The sequence below is a fragment of the Phyllostomus hastatus genome, unplaced genomic scaffold, assembly GCF_019186645.2.
Source record: "Phyllostomus hastatus isolate PE091 unplaced genomic scaffold, TTU_PhHast_1.1 phas_scaffold_78, whole genome shotgun sequence".
Lineage (NCBI taxonomy): Eukaryota > Metazoa > Chordata > Mammalia > Chiroptera > Phyllostomidae > Phyllostomus > Phyllostomus hastatus.
Window position 1 is genome coordinate 5,415,370 of NW_025334041.1, and position 24,312 is coordinate 5,439,681.

Below are 24,312 nucleotides of genomic sequence, written 5' to 3' on the forward strand. Positions count from 1 at the left end.
TGCAAACTTTTGTGTGCATAAGCATTTTTCTGGAGAGAGAACCCATAATTTCTATGACATCCAACTGCTCAGGGCAAGAATACCTTATAGTTTACAGTTGCCATTCTCAGAAAATCATAAACCTCTTTACATCTTGTCCTGCGAAAACCCAGGAACACAGAGATGGGAAAGTTATTACTCTAGACTTGAATATACAGACTCTCACACACACTCACACACACTCACACACACACACACACACACACACACGCACCCTACCAATCCAGCTCTGTAGTTTTAATTACCTGGCAGTAGGACACTAAACCTAGTAGACAAAGTGGCCCATATCCATAAAAGGGCTGGGTAAATTCCACGCAGAATTCTGACAAGTTTCAGACACGTGTTCTTTCACGTTTCCCAGAAAATAAATTTTAATGCTCCAAGTCCTATGTAGAGTGTCAGAAAAAATAAACTGAGAGATGAAGCAGTATTTCTAATAACTGGAAAATGCTGTTGAAGATCAAGGCCCCCGATGTTTGGTTGCAGAAATGGAATTCAGAATGCAAAGCAGTGAAGCAGGGGCCGATGTCAGAGCAAGCCTCGTCTTGCACTGTTTTCCGGGCACGGTTCAGGTTTTCCATGAATAACAAAGCACAGTGTCTGAATACGTACGACAGGCTAGAATATCATGTGTGTGGAATGAGGCTAATTTTACTGAGCTTGCCAACTTGCGTAGCCCCGCCTGTCTGGAAGTGAGTTCTCTGACATGAGACAAGTGAGTTTCTACACCACAGGTGACACGGAAGTCAGCCAGTTCAGCTGTGTGGCGTCAAAATACAAGGTGTTTCTGGAGGAGTGGGGAGGGAAGGGCAAAGGGCATCATTCAGATTTTTCATTTTTTAAGCATATTTTATTGATTATGCTATTATAGTTTTCCTGACTTTTTTCTCCCTTCCATCCCCTCTCCTCCCTACACGCACCCCCCCATCCTCCAGCATCCCTCCTCCCCTTAGTTCATGCCCATGGGCCGTACATATAAATCCTTTGGCTTCTGTTCCCTATACTGTTCTTAACCTCTCCCTGTCTATTTTATGCCCACCAGTTATGCTGCGTATTCCCTGTACCTTTTCCTCTCCCCTTCTTCCCCTCCCCTCCTCCACGGAAAACCCTCCCTGGGGTCTCCATTTCTCTGGTTCTGTTCCTGTTCTGTTCCTGTTCCTAGTTTTTGATCTTCTTCTATTTCTTAGATAAGTCCCTTTAACATTTCATATAACAAGGGCTTGGTGGTGATGAGCTCCTTTCACTTTGCCTTCTCTGGGAAGCAATTTATCTGCCCTTCCATTCTAAATGATAGCTTTGCTGAATAGAGTCATCTCAAAAGAAACCTTACAGGCAAGAAGGGGCTGGAAAGAAGTATTTGAAGGCATGAAAGGTGACGACCTCCATCCAAGATGACTCTACCCAGCAAAGCTCTCATTTAGAGTGGAAGGGCAGACACAGTGCCTCCCAGAGAAGGTCAAGTTAAAGGAGGTCATTCAGACTTTTCAAACAATCCCAGAAAGTCATTCAACAAGAAACCACTGGCCTCTTCTCCTTTGGCACACCGAGTAATGTGTTTAGGAGACACTTGTGTTGCCTTGCTACAGACCGGTGCTTTGGAGCTCTGAAACAGCACCTTTCAGTCCACCTGTCTGGTTGCGTTCATTCGGGACCTCACAAACCCCAGGAAGCAGCATAATGCAGGGAGGGTGCAGCGCTGATGTTGCCGAACAGCAAGGGGGCCACGGGGGGCCGGAGGCAGGCCGAGGGCAATGTACTGTTACCGAAAGGAACCCCCCAGGTTCGTTATGTCCACTGCCTTATAGGAAAGATGTCTCTCAATGCCAGAGATTCGTGAAAAGGAAAGGAAATGTTTATTTAATTCTATACTAACTTAAAGTAGTGACCTAATGTCTTCATCAAAGTCCCTTAAAACACCCACAAACACACACAGTCCTTCCTTCCCCCTTTGCCCAGTCTGGGGAACTGTATCTCAGGGAAAGAAATAGAAGTCCGTGGCTCAGGCAGCCCCCGGTTCTTCCCAGTAATCTGCCTCAGCTGGTAGGCCTCCCTCGGTTCCCAGCACCATGAGCTGTGTCGTCAGGATCTCTGCTAAAGTCGGGTGGTGGTTCCCCCTTCTAAGGCCCACTCTGCCCAAACTGCGTGGTTCTTTCTCCACTGCCCCAGCCTTGTGGTCCTCTCTGCACAATGGCTGCAGGAGTCACCACTCTGCCAAAACTGCGTGATTCACCCCCCAATGGCTGCTGAGTCTCGGTTTAAATCCCCACACCAATCCTCCTCTGCAGCCCCATTTCTGACTCCTCCCACAATCGGCTACACCTGCCAGCACTCCCATATCCCTCCAGCTTCACTGGGCTGCCATCAGGGGTCTGGGCAGGCGTGGCCCCATGTCAGGGAGCCAATCTTCTCCAAGCTCTCACGCAGATACTGTAACTTGGGGGATTTACCCCCCAGTTACATCTTGATGGGGAAGTTACTTCCATCCCCCTGGCTCAGAGCATGACCACAGCTATTTAACATATCTATGCAACAAGTGAAATGTTATAGATATGTTAAATGACCACACCAGAGGTTAGCTGCAAAGCTGTTGCTATGGGAAACAGCTCTCAATGGCCCCGCTCCATGTGTCCCTTCCCCCAACCCACACCTGTGGGGGCGGGAGGTGAGGACATCTTAATATTTCCTGAACACCCTGAGTTCTGGGCCCCATTCCAAATCCCTGTTTGGGGGCCCCCTCTTGGCTGCACCCTGGTACACTAAGACTCAGACGCTGAAAAGTCTGGCTTGCCTCCGGAATGGACTCCAGTCTCCTCTGTCGGGAGGCAGAAGTGCATTCCTGGATGCCACTGCAGAAATCCATTTTCAAAGAAAAGTGCCATAAAAGACTTTGAATGAGGAAAAAAAAAAAAAACCCACAGAAGCGCCAGTGAGACAAGCCGTTCCTTCCTTAGCAACAGCAAAATACTGAGGGTGAAGAGACCACTATCAAGAACAGAGAACAGAGCACCTGGTTTTCACAAAGAATACTTTCCAAGGGGGAAATCGCTTGCAAATTTAGATAAAACGCTCCCACACATGTCTGCCCTTTCTGCCTTCTTTTGTTCGGGTGGGGGGGCTGAAGTTGGAACTTCACAGCGGGGGAATTCTTACATGTCACCAAAGAACCAGTTCACGTGTCTCCTTTTCTAAGTGGTAACACACACACACACACACACACACACACCCCTACCCCAGCCGTCTTCACAAACTCTTTGTGCCATGATTATAACTAGATGCTTCTTTGTTGTAATTTCCTCTTTACGCATCAGTCTCTCTGATTAGACCACAAGTGCCTAAGAGATGAAAACCAAAACGTACTCACCTTGGACCTGCAGGGGAGGAAGAATTTCCCCCACGCCGTGCCTGAGACTCAGCGTCTGGGTCTGTGAAACAAACGGACAGAACGCAGGTTAACGAGAAAAACGGCTCATTAGCGCATGAACATGTGTGCGGCACCGACGTGTGGGAGGACCCAGCTACGGGCAGTCGGAACTTGGGGCTTATCCAGCATCTTGATAAAGAAACGTGACAGGAAGAAAAAGGGGTTTAGGTGCTGAGGGGTAGCACACGATGGGAAGGCAAAAAAAAATGGAGGAAACGAGGGCAGGGAAATGCTGCTTCAGTAAGGTGTCTTATATAGATTACTGGTGCTGGTAGGATTCTGGAAGCATCTCTGGTGCTGTGGAATCCTGCTGCCCGCCTGGTAGCAGGGAGGGATGGAGCAGAAGAGATTTCTCAGGTGGCTTCCTCTCCATTGTCTTCAGCTCAAAACAGCCCGTAGGTCCGCCCTCCTGTCAAAGTGGTGTATTTGGGGCCGGCACACTCTGAACCCCTTCAGCACCCGGTGCACCCTCTGTTAATTGTGGGAAAACATGGTTGTCATATGCTATGTCTTGACTGATGGGTCGTCGATTAAGTATGTTGCACTGTGCTTAGCTCTAGTTACTTTTGAATACTATAGAACACTAATGGTGGGAATTTTAACCCGCTCAGTCCAAAGTCAGTGGCTAACTCTGCGGGCTCTGTCGCCCTAATGCATATCTCAGACTTACCTGCTGACAGCAAATAGAGAGAAGCCACAGAAATTACAATGTCAAAGGAAATGAGAACCTTAGAAAAGATTTAAACAGGCATATAAGAAGTCGAAGGTAGTTGAAAATACAGATACCACTGTTGTTAACGGGACGCCCCACTTAGAAAGTCACAACACATTTGTTTACTCCAAGATTTACATTTGCCACCGCAATATGTAGGATGATTAAAAAAATAAAACTCAAAAATTTAAAAATCTGATAGTATTGGAGGTGACTCCAAGATTTAGGCCACTCCTAAATCTTCCTTGTGTTCGATTAACCTAAATTCTAAATTGAAAATTTTAAAGTCAAGACTTTGATTCTTTGTAGACAAGTCATCTTCATCCTGAGTGATTTATCTCTTGATTTGGATTTTATTTTAGGAAGTTCAAACTCCACCTGTGTTTATTCTATAACTTCACAGATATACTATTCCTAGAAGCGTTCGTAGCTATTGCGAGTATGAGTTTAGCCATTGAACTGAGAGCAAAGTAAGTCCACTTGGCTATTTATAGGGAATCCGCCATCTGAGCCCCCAGCCACAGCGCGTTTGCCAACAACTCCCTCCCCATGACGCATTCGCGTTTTATGATTGTTCTGGGCGCTGTCTGTTTCGATGGGAAAAGTCTCCGTCCCTACACGTTAGCACAATGTGGATTTTCTTAAAGCTGCGCCTTAACATAAATCATGTTATGCTTTATTTACTGATCTCTCTACATTTCACATCCATTCATGTTACGGAGTCATTCAAATGTGTGTTTTTTTAATGTTAGCAGTGTGTCTATTTTTTTTTAGTGTAGCATCAAATTCCACATATATTGTGGCCATTTGTGTTTCTTTCAGTAAGACCAGATTGAACAAACTGTTTGGGACTGTTTTCCGAAGACCTGTCTCTGGCCAGCTTGCTTCATCTCTCCTCCCCCCCCCCCGCCCACCTGTTGTGGGGCACGGCCATCCTGGGGTTTAAAGAGAGCCTGTGAAACCTTGTTTCACACCCCTTTGTTCTGCCTGGTTTGGTCTCACCCATTCTGTGGCAATGTCCTTCTGTGTTTAGAAGATGGTGGGGAGGGTTTTTCCCCCCCATGGGTCACCTTATTCTATTTCTTAAATATTTGGTAGAGTTCACCAGCAAAATCACCCAGCCTGACGTTTTCTTTGTGTAGGGGTTTCTGAGAACAAATTATGTTTTTTTAAATAAAAACAAAACTATTCGGAGTTTCTTTTTGAAACCCTTTGTGTTAGTTTTGCTAAGTTGTGTTTTTGAAAGACTTTGTTTCATCGAAGGTGTCAAATGCATTGGCATACGGTTGTTTATAATATTCTTTTACGTCTTTGATGTCTGTAGGACCTGCAAGGATACCTATCCACTCTTTCTGGGAAAATAAGGTCCCGGTGGTGATTTATCTAACCTGCCGGCTCAAGACAGCACACCTTGCTGCTAACCCCTGCTTTGAAACACACTATGTGTGTTTACCTGAAATCGCTCACAAAACTTTATTTGACAAATGATCGAAACTCACTGTGATGAAAAATAATATCCCCGGCTGGAACAATTCAGCATCACTATCAAAAAAAAAAAAATGCCTGGGGATATTTCAGACCTAGAATTGAACAGTTGAAGATGACAGCTGCTACACGTTGCAAGATTTTAAAGATTCTTTTCGCAGTAACCCTCTGGTGTTGCTCCCCAGTGGTGGGGATTCCGGGACCATCACGCTGGTGTAGATCGATGGCCACCGTCGGTTTCTTCCCTCCCCGTCCAAGCATCCCATCGAGAGCATCCCCGTGGATCTGGGCTGGCTGTAGTACCTTGGTAAGTGAAATGCGGGGGAAGTGATGTGCTGGGACTTCCAAAGCCAGATCACAGAAACATTGCAGCCACTGTCTGCGCTTCTTGAGCGAGGGGTCTACGGAACCAGTGTTGGGGGGCGTCGGCCTCCCCTGAGCGTGCCCCGTGCGAGCCTGAACCGGCCCGTGCGCCGGTCACTAGTCCGGCCGGCGGCCCAGCCACACGCCCTCCGCAGCACCAGGCGCGGAAGTGCGTGCGGCCCTCTTGAACCCTCCGGATCAGCCCATCTGCCGGCGGAACGTCACTAAGTGACTTCGGTCAACGCCGATGGAGCAGAAGATGTCACGCCATGCCCGTGCGCCTCACGGATGATGCTTTAATAAAATAACGTGCCTCTTGTTTTAAACCGCTACGGTGTGGGATTGTTGCACAGAGGATCACCTCAACCAAGGCTCTTATGTCAAAGAAGGCAAGCATCCCTACCAGCCGGCCTTAGACAAACATCTGTGATTTCCAGATCAGTGTAGACAGAACCCGGGAAAATGCCACCACCCAGGCCGCCATGCTAGCTGAGCAGCATATCCTTGGCAGCCTTGCGTCCCGCAGTGCTGGGAGAGGAACAGCATTCCTAAAAGCTACAGAAGCCCGTGCCAGCACAGTCATTTCGATGCAAGATTATTGACTTTTCCTGGTCTTCGGCCAGTGAAGACTCGCTCTCACGTTCAGGATCCTCTAACAGGACCTTCTGCGTGTCATCCTGGAGAGAAAATAGAAACACCTCCGTAGATCAGGAAAAACCCGAGTGCTGATGCCCGGGCTGAGCTGTGAGGTTTCGGCTGGTACCCACACGGGGCCTAGCTCAGATTCCAGAATGCCCTGCAACACATCTCTGCGAGCCAAGGACTCTGTGACTGGGGTTCGCTTCCTGAGAGGATGGTCAGTTACTGGGGTGTTAAAAGGCTCCGTGCTGGATGCACATGGAGCTTCTTGCAACTTGGAAGTCGCTCTGTGCATTGCAGCTGCTTTAGCCCAGGGGACGATAAGCAACACAGAGATGGCGAGCACATGAATTAAAATGACTGCTAAATTTAATCAAGTCCCTAGTGCTTATTAAACAACATCCCGGGTCATAAATCACTTGCGGCAAGAGCCCCGTATCTAATCCGGCTTGGTGAGAACTTAATTGAAAAGTGTATATAAAGTCATTGGAAGTGTCTACTGTGAGTTTTTAATCTTCCTTTTCATTTTGTAAAGAAGAGGGATTGTGTCGCCACGGAAAACACAGTCAGTATTCAACATCGTTGATTCTTTCTGTGCTCAAGTGAGAGTCATTCCCATTGAACAGGAAAATAATGTAGAGAAATAGTTGCCACTAAAAAATCATGTCCTCGGGGCACATTGCAATCTTTATAAGCCTCGAACGGATGTCCTGCTTCCGTATGAGCTTTAAAGTGGTCAATCGAAATCGTTCAGATCATGAAGTAAATAAAGAGACATCAGGTTGATGTCTCTTTAGGACTGAAAGGACACTGAGTTGATGACTTGTCTCCCAGCCTTATCTTTAGCCCAGAAAAGCACTTTTTAAAGTACTTTTCACCCTGGCTGCTGTGGGTCAGCGGACTGAGCACCAGCCTGAGAACCACAGGGTAGCGGGTTTGACTCCCAGTCAGGGCACAGGCCTGGCTTGCAGGCCAGGTCCCCAGTAGTGGGTGCGTGAGAGGCAACCCCACATGGATCTTTCTCTCCCTCTTTCTCCCCACCTTCCTCTCTGTCTAAAAAATAAAATAAATAAAATCTTTAAAAAATACTTTTCTATTACCTTAACAAAAATCATTACCCACAGGGCACACAGTTTAAAGAAAATGGCTTTCAAACACTAAATTATATCCCTCCTAAAGCTCCGTGGCTACCTACATTCATAACGACCACCATTTAGAAAGTGTTCACTCCACAAAGGCCTGTGTCAGTGGTAGAGCGGCTTGTGTTCAGCAACCAGTGTCGGGGAATGAGTAGAAAAGCTATCTTATTACTGAAGTCAGTAAAATATAAAGGTATTTTTCTTGTCTAGCAGACCCAGTTGTTTTATGGCTTACAATTGCATTGTAAATGCCATAACAAAACATTTCTGTTATTTTTTTATGTAGGTATCAAAAGGTACATCGTGGATTATTCTTCCACTTGTGGAAGCTCTAGTTCCCTCCCACACCCTGGAGGAGTCATTCATTCATCCATTCATTCTTTTCTCAACAAGTATTTAGTGAGCATGTATCGCTAAAACCTGTTCTGTATTCTGGGCTCAGGCATTAAACAAACCAGAAAAATAAAAATCCCTGCCCTTTTGAGACTTACATTCAATTTGAAGGGGGAAAGTTGATTTTATTTATTTATTTTTTATTTTTTTTATTTTAATCATTGTTCAAGTACAGTTTTCTCCCTTTTAGTCCCAATCCATCCCACCCACCCACCCCTCCCCACTTCCCTCCCATTACCACCCTCCCCCTAGTTTTTGTCCACATGTCTTTTAAATTTGTTCCTGTAAACCCTTCCCATTCTCCCCTGAAATTCTGAAGAGGGAAAGTTGATTTTAAAATTTCAAATCAGCATAGTATATCATGCCAGAGACTAAGAAACCGTGTGAAGAGCAACACAGAAGGCAGGGAATGGAGTGTAACAGGAATACATTTTTCGATGGGATGATTAGCAAAGGCATGATAACTTGGAGATAACGGCTGTTGAGGACAAATTGCCAAAACACCAGTCCAGGTCATGGAAACCAAGGTTGAAAGAGGATGTCGGAATGACGGAGAGTGCAGAAGCATGGGAAGTAAAGGATGTCTGTGGTTTAGATGGTTGTTGTGGACTCATGTTAATTTCCCAGTTTTGAAGGCAATATAATGATTGTCAGGGAAATCGTCCTTGTTTGTGGGGAATTCACACTGAGATATTAGGAAGTTGCGGGGCATTAGGTCAACAATTTGCCCTGGAAAAGCTCAGGAAAAACAAGTCCTTAATGTTCTAGTTGTAATGTTTATGAAAGCTGGAGATTATTAAAACCACCAACGCCAATATTTTCACATTAGCAATCCCAATACACAATCCTCACGAACACTTCTTTCTCCTTAGCACCCAATAAGCAAATCTTGCTTTTTTTTTCTCCCCTGACACAGGTTTTAACAGTCATAAATCATCTATCAGCCCTGGCTCGTGTGGCTCAATGGATTGAGTGCCTGCCTGCAAACCAAAGGGTCACCAGTTATCGTGCAATCCTTAACATTTTAATTGAAGGATTAAAATGTTAATTTTTAGCATTTTTAGCAAAGCAGGTTTCAAAGGATTTTATGCATTCTTTCTTAGGCCTGATGGCTCCCAGGAACCACCTATTCCAGCAAAGGGCCACACCCACCTCCGGTGTCATTTCAGGCTGAAGTCAGGCAGGGGAAGTAAGGCAGCCAAGAGATTAGCAGACTTTTTACAGACACAATGAGGACTTGGGCTATATCAAAGCCAAGGGGTAAGGGTCCATCATCCCTTTTCTAGAGTCCCCTAAGTCCTTCCCTGAGGGCCCCTTCACGACCATGCCTGTCTTAGGTTGCCCCTCCCTTGAGGAATCTTACCCATCATTGGCTAACCGGTCATCTACCTGGGGCCAAGCAGGGTGAAGTTAAGGGAACGGAGGCAGTGCCCCTGCTGGGAGGATAAGCTTTGTCTCCTTAGTGGCTTGTGGTCCCAAGGTCCTTTATTCAGCCTTAGCCATGGGGTATTACAGCTTCTGAAACCAAGCAGGGCGATTCCCAATCCCTCCCTTTCACTCTCTCTAAAAATAAATAAATAAAACCCTACCAAAAAAACCCAAACTCATCACTTCCTAATTTAAAAAAATAAATAGATAAATAGATAAGTAAATAAGTCCTGTACCATCACACTATCTACAAGTCAGAAGGGTAAAAGTTTCTGAGCATGAACCAAAGGCTGATGCTGAGGGGGAGAGACCTGTGATAGAAACTGGCTTGCTGGCCTCACTCCAGCCTTTTCAAGATTTCAAAAGTGGGCAAGTTTCCTGAAACCTGGTCTCAAAGGCATTCACATGTTATACTAATCGCCAAGCATTAAAAAAAAAAAAAAAGTCAGCTAACTCCAATTTGTAAGAATCAACTTCATTTGGGTTCAAAAGTTAGTTGCAGTGAACTATTATTGAAATAAAGCACACAGGTCCCTAAATATGAGCAAAACAAAACAACAATTGCTTTCAGAATTGCTTTTGCTCCGACAGCTGAAGAAATGCATTTTAATAACATCTCAGTCCACTTGCTGCAGGAAAACAGTTGCTATGAAGTAAGCTTTTCAAGGAAAAAAAAGTGTCTCGTGCAGAGTTCTGAGGACCCTAAAAGCCCACTATTCTTACTTCATTTTCCTTTCTTGTCTCCCCCGATCATTTTTTTAAAAATATATTAAACTTAAAACTCAAGAAGCATGGAGAAGCAGATGCAGTTTGTGCCTCTAGGCTGCCACCTAGTGTCAGAACAAAGAACACATTTGCCTTTTGTAAACTGTAGTGAGAATATTTTCAGTATGACAGAAGTAGAAGCTACTAGTATAGTTAGAATATTTTTAAAATGAAAATGAGCTCTACCTAAGGTGTGCAACCTGCTGATTAGACATAGTGAAGAGATCTCTACTGTCAAGCTAATCAGCTTTATTTCCTCACAGGTACCATTTTTTGTGTGTGCACCTGAATCTACTCTTTTAGGTATTTCCCATGTTTATTCAGTAATAAGTATGATCATCACGCCTGCAAATTAGACCTCTAAACTTATTTATCTGACCACTATAACTTTGTACCCTTAACCAACACTTCCCCATCCCCCACCTCCCCCCTCCTAACCACACTGTTGCACCCTCTGCTTCTATAACTTCGATTTGTTTAAGATTCCACAAACCATATATAGCTATGTATGTGTGTGTGTGTGTGTGTGTGTGTGTGTGTGTGTAGATAGGTAGGTAGACAGATAGGTAGATAGATGATAGATAGATAGATAGATAGATAGACAGACCTAAATGCCCATCGGTGGGTAAAGAAGATGGGTCTAGAGAGAGATTGTTTCCCTATCTCGGCTCTCGGGGATAAGGTTGTAAAGTACATGGAAAGGCAGATGTCTTTTCAAGATCTCGCCTTCCATTTCTTCAGGTAAATACTCAGAAATTGGGTGGCGAGGTCATCTGATAGTTCTTTTTTAAACCTTTTTTTGAGAGAACTTCACAGTGTTTTCCACAGTGACTGTACCAATTTCCATTCCCACCAAGAGTGCACAAAGGTTCCCTTTCCTCCACATCCTCGCCAGCACCGCGTTTCTTGTCGTTTATTTCGCAGCCATTCTAACAGGTGTGAGATGATATTTCCTTGTGGTTTTGGTTGGAGTTTCCAGGATGATGAGTGATGCTGAGCATCTTTTCACGTACCTGTATGTCCTCTTTGGGAAAAAATACCCATTCAGCTTCTACCCAGTTTTTAATTGGATTGGTTGGGGGTGGGGGTTGCAGTTGAGTACTGGGAGTTCGTTAGGTATTTTGGATATTTACCGCTGACCAGGTTGTGGGATGTGAAACATTTTCCCTCATTTGGGAGGTCGCCGTTCAGTGTGTTGATGGCCTCCTTCATTTTTTACTTTGACGCTGTTCCACCTGCTTATTTTTGCTTTTGTCGCCTCTACTTTTGGTGTCAAATCCAAATGCGTTGGTATCCAATCTCGGCTAAGAAGCGTGTCAAGGAGTTTCCTCCATGTGCTTTGTTCTAGGAGTTTTATGGTCTCGGGTCTTCAATTCAAGACTTCATTTTCTGTTGGATTTAGTTGTTTGTTTGTTTACTACCCCAAGGGGAGTTTTCTTGTTCCTACCAGCCCCCGTAAGTATGAGAGTCCTCAGTTTATGCCTCATCTGATTAGCAGTTAACTGGACAAAATCTACCCAATCTAAGAATGACAGCTTCACACAAGCTCAACTCACTGGCTACACATGCAAGAGCTGGTGACCGAGAATGGATTGGGCCACGGCTCTGCTTCAGAAGAACTGCCGTATGTACTAACCTAGGATATACAGAGAGGACTTACAGTTTTGATCGCGGCCCCCTCTAGGAAGATTTGGGGAGGACTGGGGGATTTTCAGCCCTTCCTGAATCATCCCAAACAAAGCTCATTTTCCCCACAAGTAAAATAGTCTGTTTCTATCTAATTTATTGTATAAGGGATTGAGGAAGAAAGCTGAGAAATTCAATGACTCTTTCAGAGGGAAATTAAGACACAAACAAAGGTGGAGTCGAGTTCCATTTAACAGACGCCAGAAGCAGTCTTTCTGCCTGGGCCTCCAGAATTGTCACTGTCCATGGGCTGGGTTCCAAAACTGGTGGCTGCTGACCGTGAGCCAGTCTGAGAGTCATGAGGCTCAAGGAAGTGTCATCATCTTCTCAAAAAGGGAAATTTGCATCTGTATTTTCTTCTCTTTTCCCTGAAGGTTGCACTCACTTTTTTCACTGCTATAGAAACAACAGAAATCATTTCGAATTGAACCAAGCTGAGGTTAAATAGTCCCCAAATATAGAATTATTATCTTTCTGTTCATAATGTCGTAAGTGTAAATCTCCCTTTTAAAACTGATCCTGTTGGTGGTAGCTCAGTGGTTCTTAACTCTTAGGGAGCCAATGCCTTACCCTTGATGGCACATATGTGGTGATGCTTTTACTGTCCAAAATAAACTTCATAGATAATGTAACCGTCCTAAACTATTATAGACATGGTGTCCTGACTGTAATAGACATAACAAAAGCTCTTTGTAATAACATAACAGGCATTTCAGCGCGTGAATGTTCCGTCTTTACGAAAGGAGACAAAGGAGGCCGTCTGGTGTTGGTGCCTACATTCCACCCCGACCTGACCACAGCCCCTGCGAGTTCTGTTCACGAGCAGGTGCTGTCGTTTTTACTGCCACCGACGGTGCTGCCACTGATGCTGTGATTTTCCAAGGAAGTGAACAACCCTTAGTAAAGTTCGAAGGAAAACAGCATTAAATCTTTCCCCAATATCCACGGTAGCTGCAATTTGGGGACATTCAAACTATTAAAACCATACCAAGAAAAGACCATTTGTTTATGAACACTGATTAAAACGTAACTGCCCTGATTATTAGGAGCATATGTTTTACTTCACGGAAGTCTGAAGAACATTCAAGTACGGACCAAGACCTGGTAATTCTCCACTGTGCAAACAGCTGCGTGCGAGGCAAGATGGCCTGCCTCTGGCCCCAGCCGCCGAACGCCAGCAGTGCCCCTCTTACAACTGTAACATCCAAAAGTGACCTGAGAGTCACGGCCACCCCCACTCCTGCAAGAGATGTATTTCCATAGCAATTAGGGACAGAGCATAGGCAATTGGAAAACTTTCATTTATTCTGTAAATGTTGTTGAATAAGATAGATTATAGAATATGCCATTTCTTTATTTGGGGTAACATTTCTTATAGGTCCACAGAAATAGGTCCTTCATTATGATATATAATAGTACAGAGAAAAGCCCAACTGTCTGACCTCAACGTATTTGAAACCTGGAAGAGATTATAATACAATCTGTAAGCTAAACAGACATTATGATAGTAAGACACATATGCGAACAGAGACACTTGGTGTAATTTCCATACAATTCTGTTTCTTTTTTCAAAATTTTATACTTGTTTCTGGAGCACAGCATAGTGGTTAAACAATCATATGCTTTACAAAGTGTTCCCTTCGGTATTTTTGGTGCCCATCCGGCACCCCACACGGTGATCTCGATATCACCGACTGTGTTCCCTGTGCTGTCTGTTCCATCCCCGTGACTATTCTGTAACTTCTTTCTCCCTTCACCTTTCCCCACCCATATCCCCAGCCCCCCCCGCATCTGGCAACCCTCATTTTGTTCACTGTATCTAGGAGTCTGATTCTCTTCTATTTATTTTGTTCTTTATATTCCACACGTAAGTGAAATCATATGGTATTTGCCTTCCTCTGATTGACTTATTTCACTTAACATGATATCCTCTAGTTTCATCCATGTTGTTGCAAATGGTAACATTTCCTTCATTTTTATAGCGGAGTAACAGTCCACTGTACACCTGGACCACGCCTTCTTTAGTCAATCGTCTATTGAGGAACACTTGGGTTGCTTCCAAGTCTTGACTGCTGTAAATGATGCCTCACCGCACATAGGGGTGCACATATCTTTTTGAATTAGTGTTTTGGATATCTTAGATGTCTTTGGATATATTCCCAGAAGTGGAATTGCTGGGTCCTAAGGTAGTTTTTTCTTATATTTTTTTGAGGAACCTCCACTGCTTTCCCCAGTGGCTGCACCAGTCTGCATTCCCAGCAAGAGTACACAAGGGTTCCCTTTTCCCCACAGCCTCGCCAGCACTTGTTGTTTGCTGACTTACTGACAATAGCCATTCTGACAGGTGGGAGGTGGCATGGCATTGTTTGAATTTCTCTGATAATTACTGACATTGAGCATCTTTTTTATATGTCTGTTGGCCATCTGTGTGTCCTCTTTGAAGAAATGTCTATGCATGTCTTCTGCCCATTTTGTAATTGAATTTTTTCATTAAGTTGTATGAGTTCTTTACAAATTTTGGGTATTAGCCCCTTACCATTGGCAAATATATTCTCCCATCCAGTAGATGATTTTCATTTTGTTGATGATTTTCTTTGCCATGCAAAAACTTTTTGGTTAGAGGTGGTTCCATTTGTTTATTTTTTTCTTTTGTTTCCCTTCCCCAAGGAGATATGAGAGAAAAAACAATGTCAGAGTTTATGGCCTATGTTTTCTTCTAGAAGTTGTATGGTTTCAGGTCTTACATTTCAGTCTTTACTCCATAGTTTTATTCTTATACCTGGTACTAAAAAGCTAGTCTATTTCACTTCTTTGCATCTGCCCCATTTTCCCAGCATCATTTATTGAATAGACTATCTTTACTCCATCGTCATATGTTAATTGCCTCCTTTGTCATATATTAATTGACTGTATAGGCATGGGTTCATTTATGGCTCTCTATTCTGATCCATTGGTCTATGGGTTTTTCATAAATAATTCTAAAAGTTTTAAAATATTTCACTATAACAATCTTCTTACAAATTTTATGAGTGTTAAAAATTTTCTTATAAGTTTTATAGGTCTTAGAAATTTTCTTACAAATATTATGGGTCAAAATGAGAAAAAAAAAACTAAGAAAAATGGGAAAAGAATGCAAATAAAAAGTACAAATATATATATGTAATATATACACATATATATACACATATATACATATATATAAAAAACTTGAAAAATAAAAAAGGATACATAAAAGAAAATTTAAAACAGGCAAAAAGTTTGGAATAAGTTAAATGCAGTATGTTGTTGCCTTTTCTTCTTCAAAATTAATTTCTATGACTCAGTAAAAAATTACTGATCAAAATTAGTGATCAAAGAAATGTACAGGGGCATTTCTTGTTCATCTGTTGCATTTAATGGGTCCATATAGTGTAACAAATTAAGAAAAATCTTTAAATCATGAACATGTATCTCTCTCTCAAAAAAAAGTTAACTTAAGTCATTTATTTCTTCTATTCCTACCAAGAATTGCTTCAGGCTTTCTGAAGCATTCAATATGAAACTGGATCATTTCCTTAGGAAATTTCAAGATTATGAAACTTTGAGGGAAATAGTAGAAATATGGGCAGGAGGGAAGAAAACCCACAAGTTTATGTAGTAACTTACCATCCTAATTTCATAGTCCCATGATTTTTCTACATATTTCCCAAAAGTTTTATTTTAAAGAATGTGGTTTTCATTTATTTAAACACATACAACTTTAAGGGTTGAAGAGAACTCTAAAGATTACGGTACAGCTTTCTGTCTCCAAGGAAAATGTAAATTAACTTTGTACCGTGACTTCTAGAAATTCTTCAAAACAGAAGAGGAAACAAAAATTAATCACTTCCCTTGGGAACTCGTTTTAATGCCTAGTAGCACATTGGTCGGGAATATTCTCTCAGTTACACTCTCACCACCATTTAGATATATTTAGTACATTTGTAAATGATTTTTGGAAATGCTGAGGGAGCTGATCCAAGTCCTTGAACTTGACCTTTTAATGGATAACCCTTGTGACAGTAGAAGGCCAGGAGTTCTGTTTCTCTTGCTTTCGAGATAAGTGGCCTCCTACCAGAGTTATGACAATCTAGAAAAGTCTCTTACTGGCCTCCCCACTTATCTGGGTTTCTGTCAGCGTGTGAGTAGAATGGGCATCTTATCTGGTGAGCACAGTCAAGTGTGTGATCTCAAGCTGAATCGTAGCCAGAGTTAGCTTACCTCGGGTTGCACGTGGAACGTCAAGAACCGACGACAACAGGGCTTAAGAAACACCGTGTTTCTGACTCAGGAAACAAAAATCAACTAGTGAAACTCAGAAACCATTAGAGCCCTGGTGCCTGGACAGGCTGAGTAGACACTGTGTGTTGAAAAGTAACGCAGCACTGCAACTCCAGGTGGATTGCGCATGACTAGTCTTTGCGTGGGCATCAGTTGGAGGTGGTGGGGGCTAAATCAGGACTGGAATGCAATGGATGCTCTGGCATGTCACAGCCCTTTCGTTTGGCTGCCTCAAGACATGGTTTCAATCATGTAATAGAATTGCCCTCCTACCTCCCGAGACCCATTTTCACCCCCAGGATAAAGGAAGTAAACCTGAATAACAGTGTTTGGTGGCTAACGACACAAAAGGCAATTCCACAGGTCAATTATCTTTTGCTTAAACCAGTGGCTTCCCCCGAGAACAAAGAGCAGCAAATCAAAGCAGCTGATGGCCGTGACACTCAAGAAGACTTCGTTGTAAAATGCCACATCGTTGTTACAGGTATCCGAGGGCGTCACAGTGTGCAAGTAATAGATCCTAAATAACTGGTAGGGAAGGAAGCAAATAACGATGACCCCTATGAAAAACAGGTTTTTCAGCTGGGCCCAGAACTCCTGGTGCGACAGCAAGGAGTGGCGCAGCCTCCGCACCATCGACGTGATGATGAAGATCTGGAACACCAGCAGAACCACCGTGGCCGCGATGGCAATGACGACGATCAAATAGTTGATGATTATGACGTTTGGTTGAGCAAGCTCTTTGTGGAAATTAAAACACTGTTCTTTGTCATACATCTCGGCACTTCCGTACTGAGAAACAATCAGGGGCACCACAATGACAATCACCAGCAGCCACAGGCCGGCACTGGCGGCCACAGCGTGCAGTTTCCTGTAGAACTCCACCTTGTCCTTGTGCTTGAAGAACATGAGGTACCTGATGACCAGGATCACCATGTAGAAGAGGAACGTGAGGTACATGTGGATGTGCACCATGGCACTCACGAACTTACAGAAGGGCAGCCCGAATGTCCACGTCTTCCGGATGAGGTAGGTCAGGCGGAAAGGCACCGTCAGCAGGAAGACACTGTGGACCACCACCAGGTTGACGACGGCCATGGTGGTCACAGACCGGGTGTTCATTTTCACCAGCAGGAACAAAATGGAGATGACGCCCGCCAGCCCCCCGATGAGCACCGTGAAGTAGAGACTGGTTAAGTAGGGTGGCAGCATCAGGCTGCAGGAGGTGTTATTGTGGGCACTCATGCTTCAGGCGTCACCTGGAAGAGACAAGGTGCCATGTAACTGACAAACTGCCAGAGATTGCTGTACACGCCTCCCTAGTGCCAGCAGTGTGTGATTTTGACATTTATCTGTGTGCATGACGTACACTTTGTGTACCTTCAGAATGAAGACTATGGCATAGGCATGTCTGTATACGCTAGACCGAAAACACAGTAAGTCATTAGTTATTCATTTTTAATAGGTTCCAGACCCCATGCAGAGGTGCCCAGGGAAATATAGACATATATAAGTGCTTATTCAAGATGTTGGCAGAAAACTGGACTGCAAACCACCAGACACTGAAACATGGATCCTAGCCCTGCAAGCACCACTGGGAAAAAATCATAAGATGACGTGAATCCATGAGGTACAACAAATAGTTTTTCCTTTTAAGAATGATTCTAACTGTCTAATTCCTTCCAACTCATCGGCAAGTGATCCAATAATATTTATACTTAATTTGTTTAAAACACCGATTAGTTTGGAAAAGGAAATGTGGCTAAGTCAAGGTGGCAGAAAGCTAGAGGAGGGCATATCCAGCTTTCTCAACGTAGTTACGGTACTGCCAAGCAGCGGAGCCTGGGCCCCGCCTCTCTGCCTGGGCCCCGCCTCTCTGCCTGGGCCCCGCCTCTCTGCCTGAGCCCCACTGAAAGCACAGCATGCGTCCCGATGTCCCACCCCCCGATCTCAGATTCATAAAGCAAATCATTTTTCCCCCGGACTTTGGAATAGCCTTTCCCTAAATAGTCTCAGCACCTTCTAATTCATTGTCTGCACTCTAATTTATTATTAGCTAAATGAAAAAATTGGTAATCTTTTAATGACACTAATTGAGTCAATTTTCATTTCCTTATTTAAATTCCTTTTTCTTTTTTAAGAAAAGGACTAAAATCCTTACAGGTTTAGAATGTTCTGGGTTATGGCAAAATCTGATCTCTTAAGCCCTGGCTGGTGTAGCTCAGTGGATTGAGCATGGGCTGGGGACCAAAGTGTCGCAGGTTCGATTCCCAGCCAGGGCACATGCCAGGGTTGCGGGCCACGGCCCCCAGCAACCGCACATTCATGTTTCTCTCTCTCTCTCTCTTTCTCCCTCCCTTCCCTCTCTAGAAATAAATAAATAAATAAATCTTTTTTAAAAAATCTGATCTCTTGAGACCCAATTCAAGAAATTATGCACAGGTGACATGGGCAGGACTTGATGGACTGGATTTGGGGAAAGAAGGGGAAAGAAGTGTCTCATTTACATCCAGATTTCTGACTTGAACAGCTGTGTGATTACAGGTCTGTTTACTGACACCAGAGAAACTGAGGATCGCATTTAAGTGACAGTATGCACTTAGTACCTTACCTTTGTATCACACTGGCAATTATTCTTATGAATTTCTTGAATATCTCTGTATACAATCAAAATTACCCAACAATTAAAATGAACCAACTGGTAACACACAATACCAATGAATGGCAAAAGCATCTTACTAAACCATGTATCCTCAATATCGCCCCCAAGTGGTCAAAAGTTTATTCTTGAGGTATGACAAATTTTACTTTTTATGTATAAAACACACACATATACACACACTATGTAAACAGACATACGGCCTATCAGTGGTATTTAAATTTCATAAGGAAGCGAGAGATAATTAGGAAAAAGATTACTAAAAAAGGCTGCTTAGGGGGGCAATGATAAAAAAGAAAGTTGAGAAACACTTTACTAAATAGAAGATTCCAGTCCCCAATGACTATATATTGTATAACTTTTTTTTTCAAAAAAATCAAAACTAATGAAATTGAAAGGAAATCAGTGTAGTTCAGGGCCCAGGTAGCAGGGGAAGGTGTTGACTTCAAAAGGGTAACTTACAAGGTGGTGGTGGAATGTTTCATATCATGCCAGTTACAACTGTCATTATTCATCAAAGCTCATCAGATGCACACTTCACATTGGTCAAGTTCCTTGCATGTAGTTTCTACCTCAACCCAACCAATGTAAAATGATGATGAGGATGGGGATGACTAAGACCTGACCCCAGGCAGCCTCTGCTCTGGGGGGCATGAAACCCAATTTCTATGCGGCCCGCTTCCAAGGCTGACTGCTGCTCTACTTGTTCTGTGTGATGTGTACTCTCTGTGCTTGCAAAAAGTGGTCCCGTCGAGTAGACGTGAACCGGTATTGCGTTCCCAGCTAAACCAAGGATGAACATCCCACCGTAAGTTCTGCTCGTCATTTCCTCGGGCTACTGACCTAGAAGGACCCACACTGGAAAGAAGAGAGTAAAACCCACCACACATTATCTGGCTCGAGTCCTCCTTCTTTCTTACAAAGTGCCACGGTCTCTCTCTTGCAGGCCTAAGAAGCCCGTGTGAAACCCCTTCCACGCGCCCAGTGCTACGGGAGAGGCGTGCCCGCACGTGGGCCCATTCGGTCCTCCCGGCAGCCCTGTGTGTTGTGCACGCGTGACTATCAAGTTTCAGATGGAGAAACTGAGCCCTGGGCAGGTTAAGTCGTTTGGCCAAGGTCTCCCAAGTCATACATCCCCCGCCTTGTCCTTCCTGGAGAAGTGTTTGTGTCTCTTAAGAAGGAGGGGAGGCCCTAAGAAATGTGGTTCTACTCACATGACTTGTGTGCCAATGTATCTGGAAAGCACCTCTGTGTTGGATTTCTCACCTCCCTATGTCCTTTACTTGGTTGACAGCAGATTCTATAAGTCAGTGCATGGGACATCTTTTCTAACCTTTGTGGCCTGCCTTCTGTTCAGAATTTTTCCTCCAGTCTGTTTTTGCTAGTCTGTTGTACTAAAGTGAGGCCCAGGAGGGGTGTGTCACTGCGTAGAGATGAGGTCACTTGGGCCAGATGGCTGGGACGTGACTGGGTGCTCTGACTGGGTCAGCTCTGTATGGCCCTGAGGCCCAGTGCTACTACTCATCGTGCACTTCCGGAAGCTGCAGGCAGGGTCCACGCTGCTTCGACTGTCGCCTCCGGGTGGTGCTGGAGGTGGACTACAGGAGTCATGGCTTTGTGGCCGCACGCCCGGTTCCCAGACACTCCAGGATATTTTCCTTAGGTCAGCTTAAGTGGGTTCTGTAGTCTGCAGGTAACAGCCCTGACTTACCTGGTTAATTCCTGTTCCTCCTTCAAGAATCAACCGGGGCATCGTCCCCCTCCCTGCAACAGGCCTTCCCCAATCTCCACTCCCACGCAGGGGGCATACTACTCCCCCTCGGTCTGATTCGGCACTTATCACACAGACCGGTAATTCCCAACTACACTTCTGCCACACCACACTGACCAGGGAAGAATTAATGGAGTTTTTAAAATTAATGTAAATATTGTTATCTCTTTGATCTACTCTCCCATGACTCTCCCTTTCATTGGCATAGTCCAACTAAACGTGATCACTCTTTGCTCTTCCTCAAACATCCCTGGTGGCTCCCACCTCAGGACCTTTGCACAGGAAGTCTCCCCCTCAGGAGTGTCCTCCAGCTCCTTCACATCGGTGGCTAAAGGCCATTTCAGTCATTCCTGGCCTGGCCTGCATATCTGCAACACGCACAGAGTCACTTCCTTCCAGCACCCCCGCCCCCACCCCTCCGCTACACCATTACTCTTCACGGCGTTTGTCACTGATACTCCACAGGCGGTCCTCCTTGTTTATGTGGGTCCTTGCTCCTTCCACTAGGATTCAGGCTCCTCAAAGACAAGGGATTCTGCTTTGCTCATCTTTTTACTTTGAACACCTGAAACCCTGCTTTGCACTCAATAGCTTCTTCATAAATAAGTGTTGAATGAATGAAAGCAAACATTCTTAAGGTTCCCATAGAGGGAAAGCAAAACAGATTACCTATACAAGAATTAGAAATAAGCTAGCATCAGGCTTTTGACATTTGCATGCTGAGGAAAAGGTCTTAATGGTTTTCAAAGACGATTTTGAATTTGGAATCCTATTTTCAACCGAACTGGCTTTCCAGAGGGAGAGAAGAAGAAAGTCTTTTTCTGACATATGGACACACAGGAGGTTGCTCTCCCTCAGGTCCTGCATGAACTATCAGTGTGTGTTCCAGAAAAATGAAAAAGGATACACAGGGTACCAAAGATAGAGGGGCAAACCAAAATATGAGTGAAACACAATTAAACCTAAAATGAGCTCATAAGAATACAATACCCAATGGGTTTAATAAACAGAAATGGAGAATCTGGATGTTAAGATTTTTGTCTTATTGGGGAAATAGTATTTAACTGTAGAGTAACAAAAAATATATGATTTTAAACTCTTGATGAACATTCAAGAATGGTACCTTGGCGAATAGGAGTTTGTCTTGGTTACACATGATAAGAAGGGAAAAGGGAATACAGAAAGCCCAGTGCATCCGAGCAAAGGCAGGGAGGGAAACAAACAGAAAACAAACAAGAAAACATGGTAAACGGACAAATTAGAAAGGAAAGCAGGAAGTCCAGACGTATTTGAAATCACAATCAATATAAACTATTTACGTTTTGTTCACCCATGTACAAACAAAAGAAATTGTATACAACTCTGTGAATATACTAAATTTTATGGTATGTGGATTATATCTCAATAAAACCGTTATTTAAACAGAGGGGAAGAAAAAACCTCTCTGAACTGAGCTTCCGATGCTGAGGAAGAAGAGAGAGAACCATTGGGTAAAAGCGAGAATGCGGGGGGCGGGGCCCAGGCGCCGCATGCGCGATGGGAGCAGAGCAGTGCAGCACAGCTCCCAGCCCCTGATCCGCCACCTGGCCTGCGTGCCCCTTGCTGGGAGCTTTGGGTGACCTGGACCCAGACTCGGGATAAAAATCCCATCCCGCTGACCCTTTCTTCATTCCTCTCTGCTTCCCACTCCATCCCTGGATTCCCTTCCTCCCGCCGCACACGGAACAGACAGTCCAGCAGGCAAATGACCCTCCTGGCCATCCCATCTGGGAGGCCCGCCCTAGCCCATCAGCTTCAGCTCACTGCCCCAACCCCCTCCGGACCCACCCTTGCCCCCAGAAACGAAGGAACCACGAAAGCTGTCTTAAGTCAATGCTGCGTCCCCAGGGCCAGGGGAGCGCCTGTGCCCCAGGGGTCAGAAGGCAGAATCACAAAACTCTACCCTTAGAAGGGAGCCTAGAGATCGTCGGGTCCAACACGCCATTTACACTAAGAAGACGCTGCCCCTCCCCGACACAAGCGCCTCCACTGAGTCCCACACAGGCCCCTAAAGCTCAGCTCGGTGTTCCTGCCGTAACTGTCCCCTACTGCTAGAGGAGGAGCACTCCAGGGGCCGGGAGAGGTGACAGCCGGCTCCTCGGCGGCAGAGCCATACCTCAAGCCCACCCCAGGTACCCCTCCCTCTTCAGGGACGAGCGAGGAGCCGGGAGGAACACGCAGGCAGGGCCAGAGGAGGCAGAACAGCGAGCAAAGGCGGTCGTGGGACCAATGGCTTCCCCGGCTCTGAGACGTCCCTAGAGCACATTATATTCCCTCATCTTTGCTGGAAACAAACAGCATCATCCACTTTAGTCACTCTGGGAAAACCGGGCAGCACCTGATCCAAAATGTTTTTGGGAAAAGGCCCTGGAATGACAGTTTCACACAAAGGACCGCCTCAAGGTAGCCAAAGGAAAAAAAAATTGAAAATAGCAGCAGCAGTGTGGAAAACAGCAAAACAGAAAGGTCAGTTGTAAAGAAATCCATCTGAGAGACTCATATGCCCAGCTACCATATAAAAAAGCTCCCTTTCCTCCCGCCGCCCGCCCCACCCCCGTGTTTGTGCTGCTTGCTGACGTGGTGTCACGGAAAGTTCGATCTGCAGCCCCACTAATGCAAAAAGTCAGTTCGCACCGACAAGAGCTTTCTGACTTCGACCTTTTATTTCTGCAGTCCTCTGGGGAGTTGGACACTGTCCCCGGCTTGTAGCTTCTGGTGACGAACAAGGGAAGTGAAAGCTGAAGGTGGGGCCCCAAGAAATTGAAACTCACAGACTTTGTGCTCCTTCAGAGCGAGAGCCACACGGCTCCCAGAAGCCACCTCAGCACCCTTCTTTCTCCAGAAGAAGGAGCAGTCTGAGGGTGCTGCCCACTCTAGGGGAGAGCTTTGCACAGACCTGGAGGTCTGTCAGTTTTACGGTGGGCTGTGAATTTTGATCATCACATCCGTTCCCATCTCCTTACTAAAAATGAAATCTTGCTGCGAAGAAATACCTTGTTGTCCAAGAACTGAGCTTTGTTGTCGGGAAACATCAAGTCTGTGGTCTGTGAGCCCGGGGTTCCTGAGTGCCCGGTGCTGCCGTGGCTCCTCGTGGCACCCTTCCAGCCTGGCCTCTTTAACATCCTCCTGACCCCAGAAGACAGCACAGAACACGTCAGGGAACCAGGAGGGGAAGAGGGCTTCAAAGAGACAGAACGTGGCATTCAGTGACTCCAGTGACTCGCTGGCCTCTGAGACGTGATGAAGAAGAGGGTATCACCCACGAAGGCGGTTTGTCACATTCCATCTCACGTGGTTGGCGCTGGGTGTGTTTTGCTGAGTGTCACAAGCTGGGTTTCTTCCTTTTCACACCCTTGTGACCATTTCTTGTGTTTATCTGAATGTTCATCTTCTTCATTATCTTCTTTTTTATCATGATAACTACCATGATTGTATTTCCTCTTCTTTCTCAGTGTTTCTTTTTTTTTTTTGCTT

General features: G+C 44.8%; 1 protein-coding gene across 2 annotated transcripts in view; it reads right to left on the minus strand.

Annotated features, from left to right (window-relative positions):
- Positions 1-14,710: 14,710 nt before the first annotated feature.
- The window catches only part of GPR141 (G protein-coupled receptor 141), a 33,679-nt gene continuing 24,077 nt past the window's right edge, over positions 14,711-24,312 (minus strand). Inside the window, exons 1-2 of one of the 2 annotated variants that reach the window (XM_045828280.1) lie at positions 23,832-23,966; positions 14,711-17,628 (exon numbers count right to left, since the gene is read on the minus strand). In XM_045828280.1, coding sequence (XP_045684236.1) covers positions 16,706-17,614 — 909 coding nt within the window. In that variant the 5' untranslated portion in view covers positions 17,615-17,628; positions 23,832-23,966 and the 3' untranslated portion in view covers positions 14,711-16,705. Of the gene's footprint in view, positions 17,629-23,831; positions 23,967-24,312 lie in introns of those variants that run through there. The other variant, XM_045828278.1, reaches the window with a different exon arrangement.